The 18602-nt window shown below is 42.8% G+C and overlaps 1 protein-coding gene across 1 annotated transcript in view; it reads right to left on the bottom strand.

Moving 5' to 3' along the window:
- Positions 1-1145: 1145 nt before the first annotated feature.
- GRB2 (growth factor receptor bound protein 2) overlaps positions 1146-18602 on the bottom strand; it is a 44981-nt gene continuing 27524 nt past the window's right edge. The window contains exons 2-5 of the mRNA XM_005424572.2: positions 11895-11992; positions 7375-7497; positions 4882-5050; positions 1146-3491 (exon numbers count right to left, since the gene is read on the bottom strand). Of these exons, the coding sequence (XP_005424629.1) occupies positions 3306-3491; positions 4882-5050; positions 7375-7497; positions 11895-11992 (576 nt within the window). The 3' untranslated portion in view covers positions 1146-3305. The remainder of the gene's footprint in view (positions 3492-4881; positions 5051-7374; positions 7498-11894; positions 11993-18602) is intronic.

Genomic DNA, 18602 nt, shown 5'->3' with positions numbered 1-18602 from the left:
CGCGGTGTCCACAGAACCGCGGATCGGTGGGGCTGGACGAGCCCTGAGACCGTGGAGTCCAACCTGTGGAGTCCAACCTGCGAGCCAACACCACCCTGTCAGCCAGAACATGGCACTGAGGGCCACATCCAGTCTTTTCTTAGACACCCCCAGGGACAGTGACAGCTCCCTGGGTCACCCGTTCCAATGTCTAATCACCCTTTCCATGAAGAAATTCTTCCTGATGTCCAACCTAAAGCTCCCCTGGTGCAGCTTAAGGTTATGTCCTGTCACTTGTTACCTGGGAGAAGAGCCCGACTCCCACCTGGCTGCACCCTCCTATCAGGGAACTGGAGAATGCAAAAAGGTCACGCCAGGACCTTCCCTTCTCCAGGTTAAACAAGCCCAGCTGCCTCAGCCCTGCCTCATCACACGTGGATTCAGACTCCTCCCCAGCTCTGCTGCCCTTCTCTGCTCCCACGAGGCAGGGCTGTGAGAGGGCAAGGGCAGCATTGCTCCCACTGCCACCTCCACCTTGCACAACCACAGACCAACAAACCTTGTCTCCATAAAGCACAGGGGAATGAGATTTTCTAAGCAACCCAGCCTACAGTAAAACGCCACTTTGAGCAGTACGTTTTGCTATAGCATTACAAAGAAAGCCAAACACTTCAAACCACATAGTGAATTTTCCACACTGACTTCTGGCACAAAAAAAAAAGAAACATAAAGAAATAATTGTAGAAGTATCCAGGCATTTCCACCTTGACATCATCAGTATTTAAACACAGTAACTAAGAGCAACTGTTTAAAAACCAATGAAAACTCCAGTGTAGGCCTTTTCCTATCCCCTGTTAACACTGACTACACCATTCACGCTCACAGGTACTTTCTGACTATTAGCAAAGGCTGAGGAGAAGCTGCAGAGAGCTGCCCACACACCTTGTTACTCCAACAGAGCCGTTCTTCTTTAGGTAACAGAAGTGAAAACAATCTGCAGGGCCCTGATGGAGCAGATCCAAAGCCACAACAGCCTGAGCCTGGCTGCTGTGCTCACACCAGCCCAACACCACCTCCCCCTTCTAGCAAAAGGCTCCAGAAGTGTCTGAATTACAAGCTCACTCATAGCTTGGTCAGTTAACTGAAATAACAGACAGATGCTCAAGTGAAGAATTCAATGTATATTTATTATTCACAGTTAATTACTATCTACCAAATGCTGCTGCAGAGTTAAAGGATTAAGTACATAGGCCTTTTTTTTTTATTTAAACACAGAAAATTTTTTTAATATATATACACACACAAGACATATGTCTGCAAGGCTGCATGATATACACCAATTCCAAAATAAGGAAACAATCAAATGGTCCAGGTGTAGAATGCCATAGATTCCTTTTCCAATCACTTTACAAAGTGGGAAGAAAGTGAGTGACAGCTAGCAAGGAGAGGGGGGAAAAGTAATACTCTACAGGGTAGCTCTCTCTTTCATTTGCTGGAAAATCAAAGTGTAAGGCAGAGTTCATCTCAGGAGTAAAACTTTTGCAACACTTACTACAAAAAAAGGCACCCTCCAACAAAAGATTGCCCGTGCTGAGCAGGGCGGGAGGAGATCTCCGCTGCAGGTTGGGTGTGTTGGTGGGGTGAAGGGATCCAGCCAAACGGCCACCAAGGGAAAAACAACGCAATTGAAGATTGGCACAGAGAGCGCTGCGGGCTGATTGCTTTCCTTCTGTCCAATTTAATGTCACACTGCTCTGGTGAGGAGCAAAGGGCCACCAGGAACGCCCCGGGGTGCAGGGCGGGGAGAACAGTCACACACAGCCTGCTGTGAACGGGAGCGGGCGGGGAGCTACTTCAACAGGAACACTGACCTGAGGAGGGAGGAGAGACTGGAGAACAGGGATGCCAACTCCACTTCTCAAGAGCAACACGACTGCAAATACTGCCTATCCAGGCCGAGGAGACAGGCTGATCACATGCATCACGTAGAAACATTCACTAAGAGCGTAAAGTTTTTTTTCAAGCACTATTTCTTGAGGTTTCTCTGCATTATGAAGTTTTCCACCAAAGGAATGTACATTTTGTAGGACATCTCAGGGCTATTATTTCTCAAATTCCCCCCTTAACCCTCCCTCCCCAAAATATTCTTCCTCATTTTCCCTCATCAGAACTTTCCCCTTTCTCTTACTTCTTTTGAGGCTCCTGGTTGCAGCTCTCCACCTCTGAGCAGCCTAAGTTGCCACTTGAATGCCTTGATTTTATTTTCCTTGGAATAAGGGAAGTTGAACAGTAAGACAAATCTGAAGATTAAAGCTCCATCTCTGTTTGTAGATTTTTCTCAAGTGTCCATTGATAAAACCACCCTCCTTTGCCCCCTTCCCCCAAAGTATTTATTTACACATAGGCAGAAAAAAAAATCCTCTGAAAAGCTCTGGACTGTCCTTTTAACTTAAAAAATAATAAAAAAGAAAATAAGGGGAAGGCACTATGGAAAAAATTACAGAATGTGCTCAACCGTACACCTTTAAGAAAAAACAAAAAAGCTGTCAGCACAGCATTAATAGACTTCAGTTGTACGTTGGAGTTTCTCAAAGCAGCTCTGTGACTCAAAAGTAAAAAAGAGAACAAAAAGCCACACAACTCTTCTCCCTTCCTCTGTTTGGAAGCTGCTGAGCTTCAGAAGAAAGTGCCAAAGGAGAAGAGACAATAAAAATTAGATTAACACCTCATCTTTCCCAGGCAAGAAATGCTGAATGTTGAAGGCAAAAGCAGAAACTGATGATTTTTGTTTTTTTTTAAAGGCAGGACTGTGGACTTGGTTCTTCTCTCATGTCCCTTCATGTCAAATGAAGACCGTTTGCAGAGAGAGAAAATACCAGCAGAGTTTCTCCCTTTTCCTTTAACTGCATTGGCTAGGACTTTATATGGCATTAAAACTTCATGCACTGATGGACAGAGGAGGAGGGGGAAACAAGAAGAGTTGTGGTGAGACCTTAAGTGACCTTAAAACACTCATTTTCAACAAGAGTGAATAAAAGGGGATAACCCAGGAGCAGCTGAGGAAATTTGTTATTTTCATTTTTTTTTCTCTCTCTCTCCTTTTTTTATTTTCCTTTTTTTTTTTCCTTTAAGATAAGTTTTGGTGTGTAAGTTGAACTCTTCCCCCCGCCCCTGAAGTTCCGTTCTGAGGGAAGGAGGATCACCTCACGGTGACAGGTGACTCTGGTTTTACCGCCGTGTGATTTTTAGGTCACTGGCTGCAGTTAGGCTCTGTATGTGTATTTACTGTTTCTCTGGTTTCCTTAAATAATCTCTAATATTTCTCTCTAGATGTTCCGGTTCACTGGGGTCACGTAGTTGCGTGGGAACATGCCCGTCTGTCCGCGGCACGCTCCCTTCCACCAGTTGGGGTCAGAATTGTCAAGGACTTGGATAAAGTCTCCACGATGGAAGCCCAGCTCTCCTTCCTCTTGGGGATCAAAATCAAACAGGGCCTGAACATATGTTGGTTGCTGAAAGGGGAACAAGAAACATACACAGTGAGAATCACCCACGGCACTCCAGGCACCTGCTCCTGCGGGCAGAAGCTGTCTTACACCGAAGATTAACAATAAACATTTGGGCTACTCCCTTTCCCTGCAAGCCAGCTCCCAACAGCTGCAAGGAGGTGCTAAAACAGTAATGGACAGGCTATAGAACACCTCAGAAAAATGTCAAGTTTCTGTGAAAGAGGTGAAATAGAGCAGATAATTCTGATGTTTTTCTAGCATTTTTCACTCTTTGGGGCCTATTGTAAATCTGTGTTCTATAGCAATACAGTAATATTGCTGTTTACTTGTCCTGTTTTCATACTTGACAGCACAATTATTATTGATCTACACAAAGTTACCCCTAAGAACTGAATGTTGACATTTTACACATTTTCCTTAACTCTTCTGTCACAGAACATTTTGCCTGGTCAGCAAGTCTTCCTTTCTGATGGAAAAGCTAACAGTTAATTTAAAATATATTTGCAGTCTTAAAATTGTGAGGCCAGGAAGTTCTCTTCATGCTTGTCCTTTTCAGCCAGCTGGTTTCTCACACTCTGTTTATCTCTGACCTGACCGTGCAGAGCCAAGTGTTAAGTTCAGACAAACTGTGACAAAGTTGCCAGTGGCACCTGGACAGCTGCACAAATGCCACATCCTTGTCTTCAGGCTAGAAGCAGAATGCTGTACAAGGAAGCAAAAGGATTTACCCAGAACTGACAAAACATGCAGTTACATGAAATACAACACTCTGATTGACCTGGGAAATGGAACAAAATAAAGAGTTGGATATACACAAGCTGCTCTGCTGGCACTTCACGACAGTTTCTGGATTTTCTTCACACTGGCTAGATCCAAACCAGAGATGCTCCATATGCTGTAACCACCTCTTCAGGAAAGCCCAGTATCAAAGCCTCACTGAGGGCTGCACTTCTGGCTATGATCAGGTATAAATCAGAACAGAATCACAGAATTCTTTAGGCTGAAGAGCACCTTCTAAGATCAGCAAGTCCAACCATTAACTGAGCACTTCCCTACCCTTTTTAACTGTGCCCTAAAACAGGAGCAAATCCATTTTTAATTCACAGGAATCAAATTATCTTCCTGCAACAGAATCTAAAACATTAAAACAAGTCAAACATTCAAACAGCAACAATAATTTTGCCTCAACTTCAGGGAGACCAGGAGTGGAAGTAGGCATTGCACAAGAATGCAGCTTACTTACCAGTAAAATTTTGACTGCAGGATCTAAAGATACACTTCCACAGGTAAAAAAATCAAGTCAGCTTCTTTCTTACTCTAAAATGCAATCCCACTTCAGACTGTGGTTGCAATAGTCTCACCAGTGCCTCACAGGACACTCTACTTTTCTTACCTGTGGCACCTGCTCAATGTCCCGGAGAAATATTTGCTGGTTCCTGGAGACAGAGGTGGATCTGTGATAATCTACCAGCTCGTTCAAAGAATTGAACTTCACCACCCAAAGGAAATACTTGCCAGCCCCATCTCTAAGCACCTTGAAGTGCTGCACATCATTTCCAAACCTGCGTGGAAAGAATGAAGAACATAGAGCACATTATTAGCCATAGGGAACTCCTTCTGGGATCATCAGCACAGAGTTTGGAACAAGAAGGTCCTTTGGGGCACAGTGAAAACTGTCAATGACATTGCTAACACAGCTGCAATCCCATAACTGGAATCACACATACTTCTTGATGTATGCTACATATTCTGTCACCTGTATTGATGATGATGATGATGCAGAATCCCAAGGACAAATGCCAGGGACTTTGCAAGGTCACAGCAACACAGCTGCACCCTGGTGCTTTCCACTTCCCATCCTCAAACACAGAATTGTCAGATAAACAGCACAAGCACTTTGGTTTAGCTCTTCACACACAGCAGTTTGACAACTGACTCAAGCCACTCTCAGTCTGTGCTACTCTTGCCATGGTCCTCTGCTTCTCACAGCCCCAGTCCCTCCCTCCCAAAGCACCACTGCCTATGTGCAACAATGCAATGCAAAAGCACCAGTCCCATTACAGGCAAATTCCTGGGAAAACACTGCCACAGGAAGGGCAGAATTGGCTCCTCTGGCAACCAGAATGGACTTGTGCAAAAGGCTCTCTTATGAAACAAAAGGACCTCTCTGGTCTTTAAAAAAACCCCCAAAACAGAATGTAACAGACAAAAACCCCTCAAACCCCAAAGTGTTCAAAGATGATGCTGCACACATAAACCAGCAACTCCAATTCTGTGTTAACAGACAAATTCCATGTTTCTTCTGACAAACGATGGCATTCAATTGAAGCTACATTTCCAACAGTTTTACTCTGAATAAAGAGGAACTCTGGCGAGGTCCACTGGGATTTTCCAGATGAATGGCACATTGGTAATTTTACTTCAGCTTAAAACACCGAAAACAGAAGACAACTGTTCCCGTTTGGCATGCATGACACCTATACATCACTGGGAAAAGCAGACACTGCCTTGAAACAACTCCTGGGTGCTGCCTCTGCTCTGCCTTCCTCAGTCTCTGAGCTTCTCACCATTCCAAATCCTACAGATCACTGTTTAGGAAAAGGACTTTCCTAAATTATGCACACAGGAAAAAAAACCCAACTGAGACATTACCACCAGATGGCAACACCAGGCTGAACAGGCAGGCCCAGCTATGCCATTGTAATTTTCTGTTTCTTAAAGGAATGCACTTTCTGCAATTGAAGCTTCCATTCATATCTAATATTCCAGCCTGGATGACTCTATCCTAGACAGAAATATAAACATATCTAAAATAAGTGGCTTTAATCCAGTTTGCTTGCATGATTCAGTGCTGCTGTACAGAAGGACAAAAATTTGGTTACAAACCAAAGATGACCAGAAAAAAATAAACAAATCTTGTTGAGACGGATCACTGACAGCCACAGAAAATAGAGCCAGCTGGAATTGCACATGAATAATAAAAATGTCGTAAGGATTCTAAAGAAAATCTTGTTTATTTATGGTAGAAAAGGGGAAGATTGCAGAAAATAATTAAAAAACCAAAATAGTCAAAATCAACCTGCTGAGGACAGATTCCCTCCCATCCCCATCCTACATTAAATTACTTCACATATCTTTTCAGGTTTCTAATAGCTCTGTTTGAGCGACTTCAGATCAGAGAATCACAGAATTGCTTGTGTTGGGAGTCACCTAAGGACCACCTAATTCCAACCCTCCTCTCATGGGCAGGGATATCTTCCACTAGACTAAGTTGCTCCAAAGCCCTGTCCAACGTGGCATTTAACATTTCCAGGAATGGGGCAGGCACAGATTCTTTAGGCAACCTATGCCACAGCCTCCCCACCCTCAAAGAGAAGAACTTCTTCCTAAGCCATGTGGAATATACTTGTGAGAGTTCAAACGGACCTCTGGTTTCACAGCTCCATGTCCAGTGCTAGTCAGTGGGAATATTAGCAAACCATGTGCCAAGCAGAGAAGAATATACTTGCAAATGTACAACACAGAGGGAAGATAAAGTAATAACTTGCACTGCAGAGGAGGAGTGAAAGAGGATGGGAAGTTGTGCACATTGGGTGCTTTGTGGCTGTAAGAGGGAGGAATAGGATCCACAAAGAGGCCACCAGACACTGCCTGGGCCTGTGTGAGCCACGTGCCACCAGGTCAGTCCTGTGGGCTCACTGCAAACCAGAGCAAAGATGTTTGTTCTATTAGAGAGGGAATAAATATCACTAGAACAGGAGTGCTATAGGGCATCTGTGAGATTATTCCTGCTCCTCAGGGTTGACAATCACCTGCCCTTTACTCACCAGTCCAAAGGAGCAGTAGATGCCTGATTAGCACACAATTGCTCCTGGGCATGACTTACTTGACTGAGAGGGAGAAGTCCCCAGGAGCACTCTCACTCTCCCTGATGAGGAAGGCACCATCGTGTCTCTGTTTGCCCAACATTTCTTCAGCCTTCGCTCGGGGAATCTTTCCAAAAAACCACCTGTGTGGAGAGGAAAAGAAAACAATAGGAAAATTTAAGAATTTTAATCCATTCATGGAAGGGCCAGAAACACCACAGCTCCGGAAACAAGATCTTGTCTATGCACTGCCCCATCCTGCACACGTGGAAAGTGCATTTTGTATCTAAATCAATTTCTTGTCTCTTTCAGATCAGGTGGTAAGACACATCTACTTCAGTAGAGAGAATCAGTATCTTCATCCAGCAGCTGTTTGCTCCTGCAGCCCAGAGTCCAATCTCTGAGCCCTACCAGAGTCCTATGGTCCAAGACAAGTATCATCTGTCAGAAAGCTGAGGCAGGTGCCAGGACTGCACTTACAGGCCAAGTGAGAAAAGTTCCTTCAAGGTCTCTCCGCCCCACTGCAGAGCAGTGCTGAGCTAGGCATGGATTCTGTTCCAGAAAAGATGCTGATGACACTTGTTTCAGGAGCCTTTTTTCTTGCTTTCCCCCACAGGCAGGACAATCCAGCAGCTTTCACAGGAGAGTCACATGAAGGAGCAGCCTCATGAAAACCACATCCAAAATTCTCACCAGCCACAGGCTGACCATGACACCAAGGCTGAACCTACCTCAGGCCACCAGATCGTCAGCACTGACCAACAGACTGGTCACGGGATCCCTGCCCCCATTTACATTTGCATTTCTAGACTAATCCAAGATTAAAGGCAAAGAAGGGATGAGTGGTAGGTCACATGGCATAAGAAAAGCAGAAGCATCTTCACAACTAAAAAGCAGAGCTTTCAGCTCTGAGGAACAGATCACACAGGACAGCAGCACTTATCACACCCACACCCATGCAGATGGCTGACCTTAGAGGAGAGCATTTCATAACAAGAGCTCCACTCACACAGCCAACTGTCTGCAGTGAAGGTTTTGCTGCAGCAACAAGGCAGGAGTTGCAGAATCCTTCTTGAAACAGTCATTCTTAAGAAAAGCTGGAGCTCTTGTGACGTCAAGAAGTCACCAGATCTATCTCTGTAGGGGGAAACTACCTCTAGAGCTGAAGAAGGACTGATTACTTGGTTACCAAACATACTCCCCTTGCTTGAAACTCTTTCTGTGTTTTTATCCCCTGGAATAAAAAGGAAAAGCTTCCTCCCTCAACCATCCTATTCCCAGTGGTTAAGAATTTCATGGTATTTTGTACATTCTGGGCGGCTCAGCACCTGTGCTGCTTCTTGGTACCTGAGGCGAGGTGGTGGCAGACCACCACAGGAGACCCATCTGCCCCTCACTGCACATGCTGCCCACAAAAATCAACCAGGAGAAACTATTAAGTGAAACTCCTTCAGAAATCAAAGGTAGTATTTAATTTCCTGGGCTTTTGGCACTACTGTCAGAAAGACAAGGAAGTCCTGAATTCTCTCTCTGCCAAATGCTGCTTGAAGCAAGCTTTATATCATGATTTAAGATATCTCACCATATTTCTTGTTTACAAAGTGTCTTAATCCTGTTTAGTTCTCAAATAATTCTCAGTTACTCATGTGACAGTTTAATCTTAAACACAAACAAAAAACAACTTCACCTTTCTCTATAAAGTAAGAAGGAAAGCCAGAAAGAACTTCATAGAATCCTTCCTGAAGCCTCCACAGTTCACCTGTTTTCCCCCTAAATTTTACTGAATCACTACAAAGTAGAAGTGTACCATTCTTTTAAATGAAATAACACTTCCAAAGTGACAATGGCAAGCTATGTAAGTTTTCTGCTGCTAGCTGCTTCTAAGGCACTTCAAATAGAAAGACTAAAAATCTTTCACAATTCTTAAGCTTCCTTGCAGTTTTGTAGCTTTACTACCACATTAGCAAAAGAACCTGAATTAAATGAACAGAAAACCCCAGAGATGAAACAAAGTTACTGTCTACTTAAGAACGCAGTTATACAGCAGCAGAAGTGTTGTGCACATATATTTGCTACAGAATGTGTGAAAAAATTAACAAACACCACAGCACGTCAAAAATCACTTGGGGAGAATTAGGCAAAGTGACAACGACATTCCCACAACTTTTCTTCTGAAGGGTAAGCCTGATAAGGCTTGACTCCAACAAGCTCTGTAATGCAGGTGAAACTCATCCTGCCAGCACTGCAGAAGCAAAGCAGGCATTCCTGCTGATGCTGCACAGCCAGAGGGAGCTGCACTGATTGTACAGCACAGGTTCTCATCGCTTCCAGCCTCCCCTCCATCGGCACTTTGGCAATTCCTTCGGCTCCACTTTGCACAATCATCTCACTTGGCCGAGTTCCTCCACAGAAATTACAATGCTGCAAAGTGAGACTTCAGCAATATCCTCAGGACAAGCTGATAACAAACACAAAGACCTGAGATAGCCAGGATCAGATCCATGGTGTGTTTCATAAACAGCAAAGTCTTCCCCTGCCCCCTTCCAGAGCAAGGTGCTGCTGTGCCTTCACTGTAACTTCCCTGCCCAGAGCTTCCTGTAGCTCTTCTCTGTCCTTCCTAGCTCTGCTCAGTCTTTGCTTTGTTAATTGAGGTGGTAATTCAGATTAACCCTTCAGGTTAATCCCTAGGTAAATCTGGTCACTGAAAAGTGCCACATTTTCCTTTCAGCTTCATTTGCTGAGAGTTACAAAGTGATCTGTAAGATTTGCAAAATACAGCTAAGGAGAAACATGGCATTTAATACCAGTTGTGCAGTTGAAAGATTTAAGTTTTGGATCCTAGGACAGGATTTAAAGCCATATTCAGTTGCTTTCTTTCCAAAACCTCTTGAGAACAATTTGATGGTACTCTGAGTAAAGGAACATTCTCTTTCTCACTGCTCAGTTGCCTGCAGTTTGCTTTTTGTATGACCTGTATGACTAGAGAGGTCTGCACTACAGTTAAGCCAACATTATGCCATAAAAACTTTTGCATCATTTCCCAGGGTTGTTCAAATGCAGTAGTTAAGACTCCCAGCATTGCTGACACATGACACTGCCTCCATCCAGATGCCATCAGAAGTTTAAAACATCTTCAGATAAAATCAAATTAATTATGCTTAAAAACCACTACCAAATTTGCCCACTTGCGGGCTGAAATATTGTTCATTCCCTTTTGATACAAAAAAAAGTGAAAAACTGACAACTCTATTCCTCTAAAACAAAACTCCATGGAGGATCACAGAATACACTGATCATCATAGGAGACATCACTGCAGGATAACTCAAATGCCTGGAAAATTGTCATGAGAAGGTACAAGCATCAAATCAATATGAGAGACATTGCAATGTGGATTTGTGATCCTCAGTGGACTGGTACAATCAGGGTAAACCAGACATGTTACTACAGAAAACAAGGCTTTAAAAAATTTCGGAATTTTCTTGTGTGTCCTTGCTTCACTTCCCACTTGGCTGCCCTAAAGTAAGACACTTCTTCTTCCTTCTTGGGGCCAGGCCCTCAGAAGCTTCCTTCTGCTATTTCAAAAGGGCCTTTAGAAAAATAATTCTTGATTGCATTTAACTGCAATATCTTCATTATATAATGACAGTCAACGCTTACATTAATCATCAGTTTTTGTGAGCAAATGAAACGCTACAGCTTCTTGTAAAACCCCTGATTACAGGTTTTGCTTCTCCCTCCTAAACCTCCCTTTGAATCTCTTACCCAGAGCTTGCTGCTCTTGTTCAGATGTCACAGGATCTCAAAGGTTGGAGAACCAAAGTTTAGCAGAAGACAGCAGAAACACATGAACTGACATAAAGAAAATACCCAATCATGAAATGCTACAGTTTTCATAGGCTGGGTTCATTACACCTAGGGGGAAAGGTTTGAAGTAGTTACTCAAACACAGCTCTCTGGAGCAGCAGTTCAAGGCAACAATACTTGTGTAACAGCACTTTGAGGTCAGCCTGTTTTGTGAAGAAGGCGTTGGACCAGATGACTGTTACAGGTTCTGTCCAACCTTAAACAATTCTGTGATTCTATACTCAGGATGTGACAGACATACTACAAGTTCAGCTCCAAAAGCCCTTCACCTTTCGCAGAGCTGTGAATGCCATGATTTTTACTCTTAGCTGCTCAGTAAGTAAAATTGAGAATCATCACAAGAACACAGACACTTTTCCTGGGGCAGTGGTAGTGCAAACTCTCTACTCAAGGATTTTCTGTTGGTTTATGGCTGCTAACTCCAAGATTGCTCTGTCTGACTCTAAAAACCACCAGAGCAAGCACCAGAAAAGCCTCCCAAAACACCCTGCTATGCAGCTGCTGTGAGAGGAGTTAAAGCAAACACTACAGCCAGAGACACATAACTCACCAGCCATCCTTTATCTGTCCGTACATTTGGGTGGATCAGGTAAAATTTTAGCAGAAAACCATCCTTCTGTTTGCGAGGATGCCCAGAGTAAGACCAAGAGAGCCCATCCCAAAAGCTCTACTTACGGATGGGGTTTCATTTCTATGTAGTTCTTGGGAATGAAGCCGTCTTTTCCATTGAGTTCTGCCTTGTACCAATTCTGATCGCATTCTTCATTCAAAACCTGAAGGAAGGCAGCAAACAAAAATTAAGCTTGACATACGTTCAAGATACAAGCAAGACTGATGAAGGTACCAGGTTAATTCTTCCCATTTGTGTTGAGCAGTTTTTTACATTAATAAAGCTAAACACATTCAAACAGCAAATGCAGATGAACAAAATTCCTTATTTTTATTTTTGAAGGGGATACTTTTCTTGCTGTAATTTTGAACGTGAATGAAAGATCAGGAGTCACAAGAGAGGAGCCACATAAAAAGGTAGCTTTAAAAAGCACAAATTGATATTTCAAAGCATACTTGCTCTAAAAATTTTGATGATTTATTTTTCATTGAATTTCTGTCAACTGGTATGCTGCAATAGGCAAGCCTGGTGCACTGACTGAAAGCAGTCCCTCCAATATTCTATTATGTTCTGTAAATAAAACCATGCTATATTGTTTGAAACTACCTCTCCTCAAGATGATTTTGTGTTTGTCAACACAAAAAAAAAGCCTCAAGTCACAAAAGTATCACATGATTAACATTGCCTGAATGCAGAAAGATGAGGAAATGCAAAGAGAAAGAAACACGAATGCAGATCCAGAGATCACATACTACACACACAGAGTTATGGTGAAGATGTCCAACAAACCCTCAAACTAATTCCTTTGCTATGCCATTATGTTTCTTTATTTCAAGGGTGGTGAGAGGAAATAAAAAAAAAGAAAAAGTAAAACCAGACAAAAATTTGCAAGTGCATGTCTCATTCTTACAGCTGACTAGAGTGCATCAGAAAATTAAACTCCAAAGATCAGTGCTTGCTGCCTTTTAAAATTGACACACCAACACCCTACATCTGCCTCACTGCTGACTGCTATGTATGACAGAGAAAAACCTCAAAACCTACTGAAATGAAATGTGGCAAATAAAAGAGAACAAAATGTGAACTTCCTCAACAAATAACAGGGGCTAATAGTTACTTGGATGCTCCTTCACTCCCAAGGGAAGAGGCTGATGGGATGTACATTCCCCAGGTGCCAGCACTTCCACTGGGGAGATAGCACAGCAGCAGGGCCACATCTACAGAACTTAGGTGAGCAAAGACATCCATCTTTAAGGCCCATTTCTGGATTTTTCAGCTAAAGAGGCTCTAACACTTAAAAGATCCCAAGTACTTACATGTGGATGAAACATTCAAGCTGTCTTTTGTGCAGTTACTACTTTGGGCTTCCATGCATTTATGTACAAGCACTGCTCCAGCATGCACAGCAGAGTTCAGTCTTTTAGCTGGCATCATCTGAGCACAGGTCATGAGCAGTTCAAGCATGGCTCTGTTACAGCTCTGAGATGAGAACTCACACATGGAGAGCTGCCCTGGATCAGCTGATGTCTGCTGGACTGCCTTGGAGCTGTGGGACAGCAACCTGGGCAGGGACTGATTCCTCAACATGAAATACAGGGAGAGACACCAGGAGGAGTTCTGGGAGACTGAACAGGGATGACAGAGATCAAAAATAGGTGTGTAAAAGTGAATTGTGCAGAGACCAGGGAGGGTATGAGCTGAAGCCCAGATCTGTAACTCAGTCATGTAAAGATGTCAGCACATAGCTTCCAAGAATCAGTCATTTGGGCTGTTCTGTACCTCAAGCTGCCTTCACTAGAGTCCTGCACAATAGAACACAACTCAAATACAACATGTTTTAATATGATTTCTAACAAACCAAATCTTACACAATGGCATGCATTCCTTTATCAGAGATATCTCCCATGAGCTTTGATAAGCTCATGTGCTACAGACTCGTTTCATCACCATCAGAGAGCAGTTAAGGGATCTGGCAGTCTGCTCTTTTTCCAGAAAGAATGGGTACATTGTAGTTTCACCTGAAGGACAGTGCCACAGTTTTGGGGATTCGGCCGTAGGTATTAAAAAGTTATCATTAATTCTAACGCCCAAATGTAAATTATTTTAATGAGTTTTATCTTGCTCTGAAGATATGTTAATAGATTTGGAGGAGCCAAATCACATCGGGCTTGGGGTACTCATTAATGCCTGGCCTGAAGCCAAATGACAGCGAGGGAGCAGTGCTGAGGGATGCATTAAAACTTTGTGACCAGAATAAAAAATAGCTGATTAAAGGCAGGGTAAGGTAACTGCCTACATATCTGCACGTCCAACCTGTTCAGGGGACTTCTGCTGTAGTGATGAGCCCTCCACAGCGCCACATGAGCAGCTGAGTTTGCTCCCAAGACCTTTTCCTGCCTCACTCCCCCAGGCGGACGCTATCTTCACAGCCCGTTGTCCTTTCTAGGATCACATTAACGAGCTGTCACAGCTCCATCCACACCCTGGCGGGCAGCCAGGGATCCCTGCCCTGTGTTACAGACCGGAGAGCTCATGCACAGACACTCACCCTGTAAACACCCCTGGCTTCCCCTTTCTGGCTCTTCCAGAGAGAACAGAACACACTGTTTGCTCTCCAAAGCTCCACTTTCCCGTACCATTTCAGCAGGAGTCATCTCCACAACACAGATCTGCAAAACCATTTCTTCTGACAGAGTCAGACACCCCTGGAGCTGCCCCCAATGCTTAGCCAAGCAAAACTGACTTGAACTGAAGTGCCTTAAATTCAGGACAACTTTGCAGTCACATGCTGGAATTCTGGTAGTTCTTATGAAGTTATGGAGCTATTATCATGAAAACTGCAGAACTGTCCTGTAAAATTTCAGCTTTCAAAAAAAATTACGCCACTAACATCCTTTAGTGAAATGTAACTAAAAAGTCTGGAACACACATAGGAATCTTGAGCAGTAATGTATCTGTTTTTGATGATTACATCTGACACTGCTCTCTTATTTTAAATCATAAATCCACTGAAATGAAAGAACTGACTTTAAGTAATTAAACCATTTTACTGCAAAACGTTTTATGAAAAGCGCCCAGTAAATCCATCTATTCTATATCTCCAAGTGACTTCCAGATAATAAATCATATTAAAATGTATCATCTGGATATTAAAACACAGTGCTATGACTCTAAGAAAAATAATTATTCTTAACTGAATTACAGTAAGATTTCCTTGGACTTACCAAAGCTACAAAATTTAATCTAAGTACCACATGCATCACTAGATTTTGCTCTTAATAACTTGCTAAGTACAAAACAAAACCACAAATAAATTAAGTAACAAAATGAAACTTTAAAGATTCACTGCTCCAAACTGGACAGCCTTCAACATCTGCAAAAAATGTGAAACACTTTTTTTTTATCGACTGTTCAAAACTGCTGCTCTTTGGGTAGGTCAAAACCTAAAGCATTCCTCTGCATCCAATCCCATGGTGGCAATAGATCCAACCAGGTCTATGCCATAGTGACTGTTCCTTTCACACTGGGGCATCTGTGCCTGAGAGGAGGAAGGAGGAAGGATATTTTTATCCCCTCCATTTGAAGCCATGCTGCCATGTGATGTCCTCAGCCGCAGTCAGCCCTGTTTTACAGTAAGAGTGGCTCAACTGCACCCGGCAGTTTCCCAGTTTGATGACAGCTCTTATCAACAAAAGCCCATCTGTTCCCATGGAAATGGGGAAGAGGCACCGCAGAAGAGTCGCAGCAAGGCAGTTCCCAAGTTTCAGCTAGAACAGTTCACATACAACAACCATCCCCAGCCATGTTCAATTCCTACCTAGCGAGTATTTCCAAGCACACCGTCGGGAATTGTACACCAGTCCCAAACCTCTCAAAACCAAACCACCGTCAGGAACACAAGGCACTAAACAAAAGGCACAAGGAACATAACAAGCAGATATGGCTCAGCTCTCAAGCTGACACCCATATGCAAACATGAAACTAAACATAATGCCTTGAATATTATGTGCTGTGAATTTAGCCAAATTAATCAGCATGGTTCAGTTTTGGAGAGACAACCCCCCAAAAAATTTATTCAGAGAGGGCTCTGAGTTTTGGCTGAAACTTCTCTTTTCCCTGTACTCCAAGGTTTTGGGACTCTTACTGTGCTAACTGAAACAAAGTATAACACAACTGCTGCAGTAGCACCTGTTATTGCCAATGCAATAACAGGAGTTTTTCTCCTCCACAAAGTCACACTGACAATGCCGCAAAGAGAACAAAGCAATACATTAAAAACATTCCCAAAGTCTAAAACATCCAAGGAAAGCACTCACAACATTCAAACTAGGGCAGGAATTAAAATTTATTAAGTGAACAAATGTTTCAAAGGGAGCAATTCTGCAATTGAATTTCTAAACCTGGAAATTACTTGTCCCAGGATGGAACAGCCCTTGGCAGCAGGGTTCTTACCCTCAGAGAGGGTGTTAAAGCAGAGGTGCTTTAACATTGCTTTTCATTTCAGAGAAAAATGGCTCCTTTTCTGCTCTGAGAGTTACAAACTACATATAAACCAGCAAGTAAAAACTGCTTCAAGGGAAACGGTCTGGATTCAACAAAGCAAGTTCACCACAGCCCAACAGAAAACATTTTTGTTCTCTGTGTAATAAATGCATAGTGTGACGTTGGCTCTCGCAAATGTTGAATGTAAGAAGTTCTGTTAAGATCTGGTTCTCTTATATAAAAGTTTTGTAATGTTGCATGTTGATCTCTGACCATCAGAAAGGTTTGAGCAGGAAGGACTGCACAGAGAGGTGGGATGAAGGAGGAGCTGGGTCTGCAGAGTGACATCTGCACCAGCGCTCAGCTTCCCAGGGGACTGGGTTACCAACAGCAGGTACTGGGGGTGGGTTATTACCAACAGCAGGTACTGGGGGTGGGTTATTACCAACAGCACACAGTGGGGCTGTCACAGTGTGGGCCCTGTGCCTCTGGCTGCAGCTAAGCACACAGTGCTCTCCCTTTTCCTTATTCAGTCCCTTGTTGTGGTTCAATAAACCTTTTAAAATTTTAAAAAGTGAGGTGTTGTTTCTCACATCTGCAAATTTACTGTAAATGGCATCACAGGACATTCAAATTCATTTCTTCAGGGTTTGGCAGAGACAACCCAAGACATGGCCTGGTCACCTGCAGCTCCTGTCTCATCCTCGTGTTGAACAAATGAATCCTGCCTGTGACTGTGAGGCAGGAATGGCATCTTAAGGAAATCTGGGGAAATGACACTGTGACTCAGACTAGAGCAAATCAGTTTTTCTTTCCTTGATTTACTCATCACACAGAGAACAGTTAATTTTAACTGCAAACTTTCAATACATAAAGATACACTGGACAATTAGGGTGACTCAAGAGCACATAACTGCTGAAATATTTTAGGCTTTTCCTTAAATTCAATTTATCATGATAACACATAGGAAATGCAAAATATCCACATTTTTCAGAACAAAGCCTACAGTATCACATTTGGACATCCCTTAAGCCTGTGAATACTTGTTCTCTAGGTAGATATAAAAAGCTGTCAAAATGCTTAACAACCACTGAGCAAATATTAACGAAAACAACCAGAGAAAGATTGTTCCTTAAATTGCACTCAACTACCAAGTAGTATAATATAATACCTAAATAATGGATGTAGATTGCTCTATAATGCAGTAATGTGTTATGGATACAGGTTTTTATTCTCACTCTCTCCAATTCCCATTATCACTATAGAAACACTTCTTCCACCCACAGCTTTTTAAAGGCACAAGAAGAGCACAAAACACAAAGTAATTCAGAAAGTCCCTCCACCACAATGAAGTCCAGGGGTCTTTCTTCCCCATGCTTCAGTAGTGCTTTTGTCAGAAGCCTTATCTGAAGTGACACTGCTACTTCAACACACACAGACTTTGCACATGCACACCACAGCCTTTTACCACAACAGCCAAGCAGCTGGAAGCAGAGTCCAGGAGAGGAAATTCTGAATCTTCTCAAAGCAGAAGGCTGGTTCTGGGTTACCAACTGCTGTCTTTAGTTTCTTTGCAAAGAAATTTTGTCTAAGTTATTTCCATTAATCCTGAAGGAACCTGGAAACTCCTCCACAGTAAAATACATTACAAAGTTGAGACAACAAACCAACAATAAAGTCACAGGACAAGGCCACTCTAGGATCTAAGCTTCCCTTTTCAAACCTGAAATAATATTGCCCTCCATATCTGCTGCACAAAACTACTCACAACTGGAGGTTTGTGCAATATTAACATTTACAGATAAATTCAGAATTACCCTAAACTTCTGAAAGGGTTAATAGGGAGAACTAGCTGGGTAAGATTACAGGAAATGATGTTATTTTTAACTGCACGAGCTAAAGACAAGTTGTCACTACAATTCCATGTAATATTTCACCATGCCAAACTCAAATCCATAGGAGCACTGATTAAAGTCATCAAGAAATCCACAGTTGCACTGGCTGGCAAGCGCAGTAAAATCTGTTGTAACAAAGAAAATTCCAAAGAGAGGACTGGAGCAAGGAATTAGCATTCAACCTTTTACAAAAGCACCTATATTTTTTTGTAGGTAACACAAGAATACTTGAAACAACTTTATGTTAGCTGAGGCACAGCCAAGTCTAGCCACAAGGACAGAACTCTGCATAGAATAACTCACCCTGCCTCCCAGGCCTTGCCAGTCTGGTACTACCATTTCCCCTCTGGCAAAAGTCTTCAGCTGTGAAGAGTTTTTTATTAAGGATAATAGGA

Source organism: Geospiza fortis, unplaced genomic scaffold (assembly GCF_000277835.1).
Source record: "Geospiza fortis unplaced genomic scaffold, GeoFor_1.0 scaffold244, whole genome shotgun sequence".
Classification (NCBI taxonomy): domain Eukaryota; kingdom Metazoa; phylum Chordata; class Aves; order Passeriformes; family Thraupidae; genus Geospiza; species Geospiza fortis.
The sequence above is the reverse complement of the archived record's forward strand: the minus strand, read 5'-3'. Positions and strand labels throughout refer to the sequence as shown.